Source organism: Panthera tigris, chromosome D2 (assembly GCF_018350195.1).
Source record: "Panthera tigris isolate Pti1 chromosome D2, P.tigris_Pti1_mat1.1, whole genome shotgun sequence".
Taxonomy (NCBI): Eukaryota; Metazoa; Chordata; class Mammalia; order Carnivora; family Felidae; genus Panthera; species Panthera tigris.
Window position 1 is genome coordinate 35,663,788 of NC_056670.1, and position 13,079 is coordinate 35,676,866.

Here is a 13,079-nt window from a genome sequence, read left to right on the forward strand (position 1 = left end):
CCACCTCGTCCAGGGTGAGACAGTGGAGTGGCACTGTGGGAAGAGAGTTCTTCTGCCTGCCCCCATCCCAAACACGGAGGACATCCCCCAGTGTCACACGTAAGGTGATTTCCAGACTAATTTCCTATGGACTCACTTTGCACGGCTCCTTGTGCGCTGGTAGGAGAAATGTTAATTGGTGTGTGAGGCTGAGATGTACTTCGGAAGGATTTATTGTTGTAAGCAAAGGAGGAGAAGGGGGGCCGCGTCCATCTTTGTGATGGCTCTGAGTCCACACTCACTCGCTCCAGATTATTTTTAAAACCAGTGGTAATGATGGATCTGAATCCAGTAATTTATTCGATTTTGGGTCATTAACCCTTGTTCTGCTTATGGCAGCAAATGACTTCATCGTCAGAGATGATGAGTGTTCCAAACTGTGGGGATACTTGGCTCTCTCGAGTTCTCATCTGAAAATCAATTTTAAGCAAGTGGCAGGCATCAGAAATCCTCTCTGCTTATAGGTTTCTGCAGCATTGCCTCTAGGATTAGAAGATGTGGGGAGGGTGGAGGGGGGGAGAAGAGAGCCCCCGGAAAACTTCTATTGCCTCAGAGTTTGTGGTGGGGTGGCTAATGTCCTGAAAAGGCTGCACAATAGACTCTGTCAAAATGGGTCTTTAGGAGTAGGGAATGGATGGCAGTTGGGAAATGGGGTAAAGGGAAGGAAAGGAGCAAGCCTTCATCTAGCGATCCTGCCTGTAGACTGAATGACATGGCTTGAAATCATTGTTTTGATTCCCATTGACTGAAGGCTGGAGGGGCTTTACTGGTTAAGCTTTTAAAGCCGCAGCAGTTTAAACTCTTTCCCTTTTTGCCTGGTGCACCCTTTCTCCAGTTGACCTTGAAACGCATTAACTCATCTTTGGAAAGAAACTGAACAAAACACCTTTTGCCTTCAAATCTGGGCTGCCTTCTGTCTCAGAGTGTTACGTAAATTGGTGGCGTCGCCGGGTGTCCCTGACTTCGGGGCAACAGAGGACTGGTGTGGTAGTGCTGGCCAGCCTCCAGGCAGAGCGAGTGAGTAAACACTCCTGTGGCTCCCCTACCACATCCCTCTGCCACAGTGGACAAGCTGACCGGCAGTGTTCAGGGTCAGGGGCACTCCTGCCCTACCTTTGAGGGTGGATCCAATGGTTGAGCAGTACTGGAGAGTGCACCCAGAATGGACCCATCTTTACACATGATGTGTGTGAGCCCTGTCCTTTCCTTAAATGTAGTCATGTAAAGTTCATTGCTGAAATTTCCAGGTAAAATATTTGGGTGCAAAATAGGGATTTTTAGAAACTTTTAAATGGAAGATACTTAGTAATCATTTAACCAAATCCCTTATTTTTGTAGATGAAGAACCTATGGCTCAGACATGTCACTTGCTTTGTCCAAGATCACAGATAGACTGTAGGGAGCAGAAATGGTCTTAGAACCAAGGTTTCCTGAGCAGTGGTGTACCTGTAATGGGGACAGGTTGCCCCAGGTGTGGGCAGTAAGGGACTCCATTGTCTGTAAAGAACATATAAATGATAACAAAGACCCTGGCTCTGACTTTATTACCACCATGATCTGACAGTTCCAAACAGTGTCCGTGATAAAATACCCCTTCTCGCTGTGGTGGACACTCCCACCAGCCCACTCCCCGCCTCTTTGGTACACCACTGTTCCTGACTCCCAGTTTTATGTTTCCCCCCTCAAAACCAAGAGGTAGCCCCATCAAACAAACCACAAGCAAACAAAGAACAAATCCTGCATTGAAGTACTCCCTGCTTCTTTCGGACTTAAGTCAGGAAAATAGCCTTTTGGTGAGCTCATTTGGAGGCAGGGCTGGCTGGTGCAGAAAAAATGCAATGTCTTAAAAATTCATATGTGGGGGACCCAAAAGAACAGTGATGGGATTTGCAGGACTTGCCTGGCCCACATCTGTCTGCTGCATGAGTGTGGGTGCTGAGCCCTGCTTGCACGCTCTGACTTTATGCAGGGCCAGGAGCTCCTAGCCCTGGGTCTGGGTCAGAGTCAACAGAGTTGAAAACTCTCTGGATTACTGTCTAAACCTAATTCTCTCCCGGATGATTAGAGCCTTTGGGAAAGTAGTCGGTGGTCTGAGGGCCTGACCTGCTTGTGTGTGCGTCTCTGTGTGGTCATTTTGGCCAGACTGGCTGCTGTCCGGGCTTTTTTTTTTTTTTTTTTTTTTCCCCCTCTCCAGCCATCCCCCTGCAACGGCTGGGTAAATATTCCAGTCTGACTTCAGCTGCCGAGTCATCAGTTCTGACAGACGGCTGCCTCTTTGCAGCGGCCCCCCCTCCCCACCCACCCCCAGCCCCTCATTTCATCTTCCCCCTGTCAGAACTCACCCTTTGGCAGAAATCTTTTCCGAGAGCTAAATGTGAGCCTCAAAGAGATGCCGTCAAGGTATTTTTCATAATTTTCAAAAGTAATTTCCTTCCCTCCACCCCCCCACCCGCCTTCTCTTCATTATAATTATGTCTTAGCAGCTACCCAAATCAGCATGGCAGGATCCAGTCCTCTCCCCTACAGGGAGGGCCAGCCTTTCCCAGCTCAGCTTGCTGGGGTCGGGGGAAGGTCCCCAGGAAAGGAAGCCTGGACAAGCAAAGGCTTCCTCACCATTGGCTTCAGAAACAAGGTAATAGAATCATTTCCTAGGAAAAAAAATAAAATGATTTCATGTCCCCTTGGCTCTAGAAAAGGACCCCGAAGGTATTTCCCTACGTGCTGGGTCCATAACAATATTTAGGGTACTTTTCATACAGTTCAGGTGCATGTTTTTGAAAGTAGGTGACATCTGGTCCACAACATTCTCTGGTCAACTTGCTCAACTCTCCTACCCCTCTCCCCTCTCCCTCTCATGTTTCTTCACTCCCTCAGGAAAGAGTCAAGGAAAAATTTCATATTTTTTCTCTGAATCTTGTCTCTGCCTCCACCCACCTCCAAATCCCTCCTATGGCTGGTTCTCAACAGGCATCCATCCCCAGGAAAAGGAAGAGGAGTAGAGTGTATCTGTGGCCCTCTGCAGAGACTGGGGTATGGCCAGCCCCAGCCCAACTGAGATCCTGGGGGTAAATTATCCTCTCCTAGGAATGCTGGGACTTGACATTCAAAAATCCTATTCATTGAAAACAGACACTAGCCCCGAAAACCTGGTTTAGTAGATAAAATCTGTAACCACAAGAGGATAAATCTAGTTTGGCTTGTTTGTACTGGTCTAATTTAATATGATCTCCCTTGGAGTTTCCAGCGTCTAGATTTTCTAGATCATTAAATCCATTACTTTTCAGTGTTTGCTTTTTTTTTCTTTTTTCAGAGGATGGGGGATAGGGAGTGGGTATATTTTTTAGTGGCATCCTTCACTAATCAGGAAAGCTGCATCAAAGCCCATTTGGGGTCTGAAGTGACTAATTTCTGGGCCAAAGGGCTCTGAAGGAAGATTTCTACCCAGTTAACATAAATGACCCTAGCAGAAAAGTAAAAAAAAAAAAAGGGGGGGGTCTCCTTGCTGCAGCCACTGCTGTAGTAGGACTCACAAAGGGTGGAAAAGTCATTTCTCACCTACTGAAAATGCCGAATGCCAGCCCGAAGGGAGATAGCTGGGAGCTAATGTGTGCCCTTGAACAAATGGGCCATCTCTCCGACTTTTGGACCTCATGGGACAGGTAGAGCAGGCCTCACACCTGCAGCTCCGGGTCAGCAGGCTGAGGTAGCTGAGAGCTTCGTGTAAGAACAGTGCTCATGAGAGCAGACATCATTGTTTCATTATGACATACCCCCTCCCAGTGTCAGTTTTCACTAAGAAAGCGGTTCTGTGAGATTAGGCACCCTCTACCCTTCCTACATTCACCTTTGCTATGCGAAAGGTGAGTAGTGGAGAGAATCCCAGGTTGCTCTAGCCCTTAGTCTGTGCCGGGTTCCCTCCTCCTTGCTGGACCACGTCTTGCCCACTGGCACCACAGTACCAGTGCCCTTGGCAGTGAGAAGTGGCTGTGGGCCACGGTTGTCTCTGAAGCTGAAGTCTGGGAGACACTTGCTCCAGGACAGGGCTCACAGCTCAGCTACACCCCCAGAGCTTCCATGCCCCCACTTTATGGCAGAGAGCCAAGGAAAGACTATAGAGATTGTTTGCTTATTGGGAATTTGAATCCATGACTCTGTGTGCGTTGTGTGTGTGTGTGTGTGTGTGTGTGCGCGCGTGCACGTGCACACATGAGAATGTGTTTCTCTCCAAGTCTTTTTTTTTAGCTTTGATAAGATGATCCTTTTTTTAAAATTTTTTTTAAATGTTTGTTTATTTTTGAGAGAGAGAGAGTGAGACAGAGCATGAGCGGGGGAGGGCCAGAGAGTGGGAGACACAGAATCAGAAGCAGGCTCCAGGCTCTGAGCTGTCAGTACAGAGCCCCATGCAGGGGCTTGAACTCATGAGCTGTGAGATCATAACCTGGGCCAAAGCTGGATGCTTAACTGACTGAGCCACCCAGGCACCCCCTTTCCTTAATTTTTTGGCATTACCTTTTAAATAATCCGTATGGATTTTTCCTGCCCTGTAACTCCTAACAAAGAGAAAGCATGGGGACAAAGCAAGCTGGGAGGCAAGTTTTGCAACTTGTCAGTTTGAGCAGTGAAGCAGTACATGTGTGCACATGTGTGCGTGTGTGTGTGTGTGAGATAGACAGACACTGGAGTAAAACACTTTGTCACCAAATGGTGTCCTTCCTTGGGCAGAAGACTACACTTCGTGGTGACTTTCCCTGCATAATTGGACTGTCTCTTCATACAAGCCAAGATGCTTGTTTCTGAATATAAGCCCATGCACTCTCAACAGGTCAGGAGCGATAGTAAAAACCTGTTGTCTGGCTTTGTATTCAGAATAATGGAGTCACTAATCTACTTGATCTGGCCAAGTCAGATAAAGAAGAAAGTGAAGGATGCCCATGTTTCAGGGATAGAAGGTACTTGTCAAAGCGATTTCTTTGGGGGAGGGGGATCAGGGGGAGACACACAGGAGGAAAAAAAAAGGAGCAAAGACTGTTGGAAACCTTTTAATTAGTACTAATTACCTCAGCAGAAAATGTTGGAAGCTTGAAAGGATTTGTGTCAGCAAGTGAAAGATCAAAGATTGCTAGGCTCGCATTTTAATCTGTTGGCTATAAAAAGGAATGAGGGGGGTGGTAATGGGACCCAGGAGAATGGCTGCCCAGGTGGCTCTACCCTTAATCCCTTCTTTACTGCTGCAGCCTGAGGCCTAGTCCCAATTACATAATAAGATGATTTAATTTAATTTTTTTCTTTTGCTTTGACTTCAACTGGGGCGTAGGGGAGAGGATGGGTGGTTTTCCTCCCCTTCCGTGAGGATGGAGTAGGCTGGGGACCATAGACTTGGACACTGCACAATCCCTTCTATTGATTTTTTCAATCTTTTTCTCATCCAGCAAAATGACACTGTAATTTCAATTAAAATAAGACTGCAAACAAAAAACTCCACACCAGGGAAAGACTTCTTCAAGACTGAGAGAGTCTCTCAGTGTACTAAGGAGGTGAGGCCTTGGCTGGTGTGGTCTGGCTATGGCTAGAATATAACTGGGGCGACAGGTAAACTATGTCACTGGAGAACCCTGCCAGTTGGTCCCACACTGTGATAGTTCCTTCAAAGTCCAGTGGGGCAGGAAGAGGGAAAGGGAGGGAAGAAGGAGAGCAATACTGACTGTCTACACCACTCACCGTGGAGGAACTGTGTGTTTGCTCCTCTCTCCCTTTCTGTCACCACCCTCTCTTCCTCCTCTTTAAGAATAGATTAGGCTGGGGCAGGGTCTATATAGCTCTGGGTGCTCTGCATGTATCCCTTTGGCCCTCACCATTTCTGTGTCCACCCATTTCATGGATTCCACCTCCAGGCACCTGTACCTTTTCTCAGGCCACTGGAGCCTGCTCAGCCATCAACCACTGACTCCTGGCGGAGGTTGGTAAATACAAATACCTCTGCTCCCTTTCTCATCGTGTGATACAGCTCTGAGAAGTGATCCACCCAGCATCCCATACTAGTCTAGAGCAGAGATTGGCCTGAGAGCCCAATCTGGCCTGTTTTTGAAAATAAAGTTTTATTGGAACATTTTTATGCCGCTCATTTATATATTTATTTGCTATCCATTTTATATTATCTATCTACTTTCACACAGAGTGGTGGTGACAGAGATCATACGGCCCTCAAATCCTATCATATTTATTATCTGGCCACTGACATAAAAAGTTTGCTGATCTTACCCTAAAAAGCCTTTGAACTCCATTTGGCCCCATCAGCAACCTGTCCTGCGATGCATCACTTATTAACTTCTTTCCCTTTCTGATCTCACTTTCTGGTGCTTTGTATATCGTCTCTCAAATAAATGACTTGCTGTCTTTATGTCAAAGTCTACTTCTGGGAACTCTAACCTAAGACCTTTTGTGCATGTACATGTACAAAAGACAGAATCCCTGCAGGTAGTGCTGGTTAACCCCTGTCTCTTCCAGGGTCCCAAGTGTATACTTTCGGAAATGCAGTGAACCAGATAGCAGCTCAGCTTAGAAAACCTAAAAATGCTGTAGAATGTTGCCCTTCGACTGAAGGACCTGCATTCACATCATTGAACCATTTCATTCATGAATATAGGGTCATTCCTAAGTTTTTAGGTTTAAGTCCTCAGGATGAAAGCCTACATGGTATAATCCAAACTATCTGCTGTAGATCCAGGAGTGTCGCTCAGTGCTCTGTGGCATGGCACTTTCAAAATTTTTAGTAATGGGACACCTGACCTTGACTGGTCCAGCTCCATTTCAGAAAGTCAGACCACTGGACACCATGTTTAAATATCCACATGCTGTAGAACAGGCTACCAAAGAAGGTTTGGGGCCCAGATCACCTGGTGTTTGGCTTGTGCCAGGCACCTAAAATCTTATGTACGGACCCTTCTCATGTATAAGTATTTTTTGTCTTCCTTTGTTCTCCTTTATCTCCTTATCTCAGTTAATTCTGATATTCATTTATTATGAGGATGGAGAAGGTCTAGTTGGCAGAGGAGGGAAATAGGTACATCAGCATCTTGCCATTTGTGTTACTTTTCTATTGCCGCATAACAAGTCACTCCCAAATTTAGCAAGCTTTATTTATCACAGTTTCTGTGGGTCGGGAGTCTAGAGGTAGCTTAACCCAGGGTCTTTCACAAGGCTGTGATTAAGATGCCAGACAAGGCTGACATCCTTGCAAGCTCAACTGGGGACAATCTGTTTCTAAGCTCATTCACAGGGCTTTTGGTGGGATTCATTTTCTCACAGGATGTTCGAGTAAGGCCTCATTTTCATGGTGGGTATTGGCTGGAGGCCTCCCTTGGTTCCTTACTACATGAGACTCCCCACGGGCCATCTCGCAACATGGCAGTTAGCTTTTAAGGAAGTGGGCAAGTGAGAGAGGGAGATCCAACAAGATGGACGTCACAGTCTTTGTAACCTTATCTCAGAAGTGAGATCTCATCACTTTACCTTATTCTATTCATTGGAAGCAAGTCATTAAGGCATTAGGTCCATCCCACATTCAAGCAGAGGGGATTACAAAAGGACATGCATACCAGCAGGAAGGGATCACAGTCATCTTAGAAGTCACCTCATACCACTGACACTCAGTCCTAACGTCCCCTTGGCATTATTTAAGAATGAGGAATCCAATGCAAGTACATTTTACCATTTGTCTTTAATTGTTAAATAATATTAACTGTTTTGGAATGAAAAATTTTTTAAACTTTGATCAACCCACTCCTCTGTGTTCTTAAAGAGATTAAACAGCATATATTCTTAGAATCTGAAGTCTCAGTTCAGAATCTATGTCTTTGAGGGGCGCCTGGGTGGCTCAGTTGGTTGAGCATCTGACTTCTGCTCTGGTCATGATCTCACATTCTGTGAGTTCGAGCCCCGCATCAGGCTCTGTGCTGACAGATCAGAGCCTGGAGCCTGCTTCAGATTCTGTATCTCCCTCTCTCTCTGCCCCTTCCCCACTCATGCTCTCTCTCTCTGTCAAAAATAAATGAACATTAAAAAAAATTTTAAAGATTCTATGTCTTTGAAAGTATCATTCCTGGACTTCCAGCCTAAAGCGGACCACTCCCTTCAAGTTCTTGTAGTGTTTACTTTCTATATTGTTTATTTGGTATATAATCCCACAGTATTTTGTGACAGTTCTGTTGTTATCTTGAGTTACTTCTTGACTCTTATATTGTGTAATTTCCACATGCTGACATCTTGTCTTCCCATAAGAATTATAAACAATTTGAATGTGGCAACTGTCTAATACTTCAAATAAAAAGCAACTGAATACATGTTGACTTTTTCCCTTGGATGTTGTTGATTTCTGACTCGTGACCATGATTTGTGATGGCTACTGAATGGTGTGGTGCTCACTGCCCCTATACTGAGTAGCCCCAACCCACTCTTATTTATTTTGGTAGGTGGTTTTGCTTTAGTCATCAATGTTGCCCTTTGATTTCAATTCAGTAGCCTTTGATCTCCTGCCTTTTCCCCAATTTTGGCCAAGATTAGGAAACTAGTCTTAAAGTGCTGTTTTGATTGAAAGTCACAGTTTTGTCAATGCTGAAGATTCCTTTCCATAAGATCTTGGTTTGTGACATCATTGGGGCTGAGAGGGACCGAACCTTTTTTGAACACTGACTTCACGGCAGCATCATTCACTTACCTCTAGGTTCGTGGCTAATGGCTCAGAGAATGCAGATGGATGCACATGTGAACTTGAGGTAAACAATGTGCTCTATTTTTATATCCTGAATGATGATTGTATGAAGCCTGCACTAGGAAGCCTGGGGAAGGAGAGTGAAAATGATTATGGTTTGAGGAGGTTGGGGCTGACCACCCCATCAGTGCTTGTGATTGCAAGTTTCTCTTCAGGTTAGGGAAATACGTACATCGACATCTCGCCATTTGTGTTACTTTTCTATTGCCACATAGAAAATCACCCTCAAATTTAGCTCAATACCTGGTCACATACCTACCTACACATATGGTGTCTCTCGCTCATACTATCACCTCCGTGGGCACCGCTGAGAATCTTGGCACTCTTTATGGAACTAGGCGTATCAATTAGGCGTTATGGTTTGAATTCTGTCCCCCAACCCCCACAACCGCTTAAATTCTTGTTGAAGTTCTAACCCCCAGTGCCTCAGAGTGTGAACTTATTTGGAAATAGTGTCATAGATGTAATTAGTTAAGTTAAAATGAGATTATACTGGAGTAGGGTGGGTCCCTAGTCCCATATGATCAGTGTCCTTATAAAAACAATGCCATGTGAAGAGGCAGACCCACACATAGGGCAAAGGCAAATGCTGGGGTAGAGGCCTGAAATAGATCCTTCTCTAGTGCCTGCTGACTGACACTTTGACTTCTAGCTTCCAGAACTGTGAGACAAATGTCTGTTCTTCAAAGCCACCTAGTTTGTGTTACTTTGTTATAGCAGCCCCTAGAAAACCAATACAGGAAGTATTCCTGGCCTGGTTTTGAGGCCCTAGCACCTCACGTCCTGTCCTTGGTCCTGAATCAGTGCCCTTGTTTTCTGTCTCCACACTCTGCCTTGGTCTGCCATTCCCTTCAGGATTTCCCATTCTCTGAGGGGTTGGTGGTGATATTTTTCTGTTGTATGTCCAGCCTGGCTGCTGCTTCCCCATGGAAAAAAGGAGTCCACCAAGAGTAATGATGGGGACTTGTCTACCCACACTTGGACAGCTGCACTCAGGCAAATCTGAAATGTCTGACTGGGACATGTTTCAAGCCTGAGGCAAGCCCTTCTGTGTGTGGTGTTTTCTTCATGGGCTACTCTGGCTTCCCAAGAAGTGTATACATCTTCTAAGGGTGCGCCCATCTGTGGAAGTTCAGGACTTCTGAGCCCTAACAAGCTGCAGCTTCCAGCTCGCTTGATAAGGTTTGCTGTCACTTTCTTTTCTGGTGATGTTGGGGAAGGGAAGAGTCACGCAGCCTGTCAGTCTTGTCTGCTCCCACGAAAGGGGAAAGTTCTCTTACTTTCCTCGTGGAGACTGACAGCTATGCCAACTCTTCCATCACTGTGGAGGCTCCTTCCCAGATCATGAATTGGGTCAGCAGGACTTGAATGTAACCCTCAGCTGTGGAGGAGGGCTTGCAGGACAGTAGTAAGAGCAAGATGGAGGGAGGCTGCTCACCCCACACTGAGAGAGCAAAAAGCATTATCTTTCACCTAATCCAGAGTCTCTCAACCTCGGCACTAAGGACACTGTAGGTCAAATAGGTTTTTGTTGTGGGGGGTGTCCTGTATATTGCAGGATGGTTAAAGTATCCCTGGCCCCTACCCACTGGATGCCAGTGCCACCACCCAATTATGACAACCAGAGGTGTCTTTAGACATTGACAAGTGCCTCCTAGGGAGGCAAAATCACTCATCATTGAGGACCACTGATGAAATCCCATCAAACACCTGTAGGGATCTCTGTGGTGAGCTGCAGTGTTCTCTCAGGAGAAAGCACAGGCATCTCTTTTTAGGAAGGGATAGTTTTGGGTCAATGCTGGGTGGCTGTGGGGAGTTAAGAGAGATGCAGGCTTATAAATGTCAGACTTCCAGGGATGTTTAAAGACATAGAGTGAAAAGCAGCTTCAATTGATGCATGATGTTACAGACCTAAATGTTAGAATTAATCAGTCTCTAGTGATCACATTGCTCAGGGGTTGCTGTTTGCTGGCTCACGGGTAGGGTAACTTCCATCCCTGTCTGCCCAGGACAATTCTAGTTAAAGCCTATTTTCAGGTCATAATGAGTAACAGTGCCCCTTTATTCCGGGAGATACTCCTGTGTAGACAACAGATAACATAATCACCCTCCTGGGCCAAGTACAGCCCATCACTGTGTGTGTGGACAACACACATACTAATTCAGATACCTTTGGGTGGAGCATATGCTGGGATTCCCTCAGTCCTCACCAGTCCTTACTGTCTTCTCTGCATTGTCTGTATTTCAGTACTTCTAAAATGAACATTTCCTCCCCACATTTCAATGTCTCTGAATCCATCTCAAAACGGATGGCTTCTTAAAATTGTCACCAGCCAGGAGGCAGTTGTGATGGAGTTGTTGTCACTACACATCCTAACTTAAAGTTGTTACTATTTTCACCTCACTTGACTAGTACACATTTTTGATAACTCATGTGCCATTTAATAATTCACTGTAATTTGGCATTGAAAGACAAAATTATTGTGTATGTGGAAAGGGCATACACTTGATATCATGAAGCAAATATTGGTTGGAGTAATGACCTTGATTTATGAATGTGTTTCTTGCAAAGCCACAAGCAGGATATAAGAAAGGAAGAGAGTTCCTGAGGTATTTTAAGGTAGGAAACATTGGGTTATTTTTAATTGACATTGGTTTTTCTCTCTTGTTAATACCTAAAATAACCTTGGATTCATTGAAATACAGCATGTTACCTGACTTGCCCCTGAAGATATTTGAATTGAGGACCCCCAATAATTCTCACACTTTGATATGCATGGAAATGATGTGGGGAAATTAACTGGAGATATCCAGACCCCAGCCATACAAAGAGTGATTTGTAAGTTAGGGTTGGTTTTTGGCATCTGAACTCTGAGACATGTGATCTACAAACCACCCTTCTAGACACACTGATACAGTCACCCCCTTTATTCCCCTCTGGAGGAATCTTAGGTACAGAGAGGGAAAGGAAGGCATCTGCTCATATATAGTAATTGGGTGAGCTGGGACTGACGTGGTATTTTCCAAGTTACCGATAAACAAGTATTTTAAGGAGTGTGTCTTATAAACATTTCTGAGGCTCTTCTTGGCCCTTTCTTCTGGAAAGGAGATAGGATTAGGATTTGGGCCTATATCCAGGGTAGGTAGGTTTTCCTCTCCTCCTACTTAGCCATCACTGTGGGAGATGCCAAGAGGGGTCTTTAATTAATTATCAAGGAGACAAGAGTAAGACACCTAGGACATAGGTGAGCAGACCAAGTCTGTGCAACAGTTATGGAAAGAACATGCAGAGTAGAAGGCTTTGGGAGAGAAGTTCAGCCACATCTGGGACAGGCTGAAAAGTCTTCTCCAAGAAGGTTGGGTTTGAGCTCCACCTTGAACCATGGGTGAGTTGTACAATAGCAGAGAGCAGGTAGAGGCACTTCAAGTGAAGATAGAATGACCAGACAGGTTACTCAGTCTTCCCACAAATCTTGACAGGTCCTTAGAAGGTGATAGAAATAAAATCTGGAGGTCTGGCTTGAAAGCCAGGTCAAGACAGATCAAAAAAGTTAGCTTTGTCAAAAGCTTCAGGTTCATTCTTACCTAGAGACAACCCCTTGTGATCCCAAGTCATTAATCCACCTGGAGGCCTATCCTGACCTGAGTTCCCTTGCTTTGAAGTGTGCTGTCCTCTGCAGCATGAGGAAATAATTTGCTGCCTGCTTCAATGAACCATCAGGAGAGCCAGCAGACCTAATGACATGTGAGAATATTAACCTCCTACCACGAAGAGCTGTGAATCTTGAGCGGCAGTCTATAATTCACCCTGGACTCCTGAGCCAGACCTCTCCAGCTTTCTTACTCACTCACTTTCTCACTTATATCCAGAGAGAGAAGGAGAGACCTGCTCATAAAACTTTATATTCTCCAATAGTGTGAGCTTCACTGAGCTGCTTAGTAATGAGTGGCTTTCCTTTGGCAGTCATGGAGAAATGTGTACCCTCAGAGGTGGGGTGGGGGCTATTTTTAATGTTGCATTTTGCATAGAATTCTTTCTCCTAACCCTGGAAATGCATGATATCATGGAAGGTGACCATTAAAGTGCTTGGATAACCAAACTTCTTTGTAATTCTATACTTGGTCTTAAAAATCAAAGCCAAAAATGGTAGTTAGGGCTCTAATCTTAGGACATTTTAGATATTAGATGGGACCTTAAAGATCTTTTATGGTCGCTTGAAGGCAGAAGGAGCATTTAAACCTCATTGTGTTATAACTGTGTTTTTGCCCTTGT

The 13,079-nt window shown here is 45.1% G+C and overlaps 1 protein-coding gene across 17 annotated transcripts in view; it reads left to right on the plus strand.

Annotated features, from left to right (window-relative positions):
- Window positions 1-13,079, plus strand: part of LRMDA (leucine rich melanocyte differentiation associated) — a 1,033,894-nt gene that overhangs the window by 544,619 nt on the left and 476,196 nt on the right. Inside the window, exons 1-3 of one of the 17 annotated variants that reach the window (XM_042961199.1) lie at window positions 3,849-3,899; window positions 4,906-4,988; window positions 8,759-8,810. The exons of 14 other annotated variants lie outside the window; for them this stretch is intronic. In XM_042961199.1, coding sequence (XP_042817133.1) covers window positions 4,910-4,988; window positions 8,759-8,810 — 131 coding nt within the window. In that variant the 5' untranslated portion in view covers window positions 3,849-3,899; window positions 4,906-4,909. Of the gene's footprint in view, window positions 1-3,845; window positions 3,900-4,639; window positions 4,989-8,758; window positions 8,811-13,079 lie in introns of those variants that run through there. 2 more of the 17 variants (XM_042961200.1, XM_042961197.1) reach the window with 2 other exon arrangements.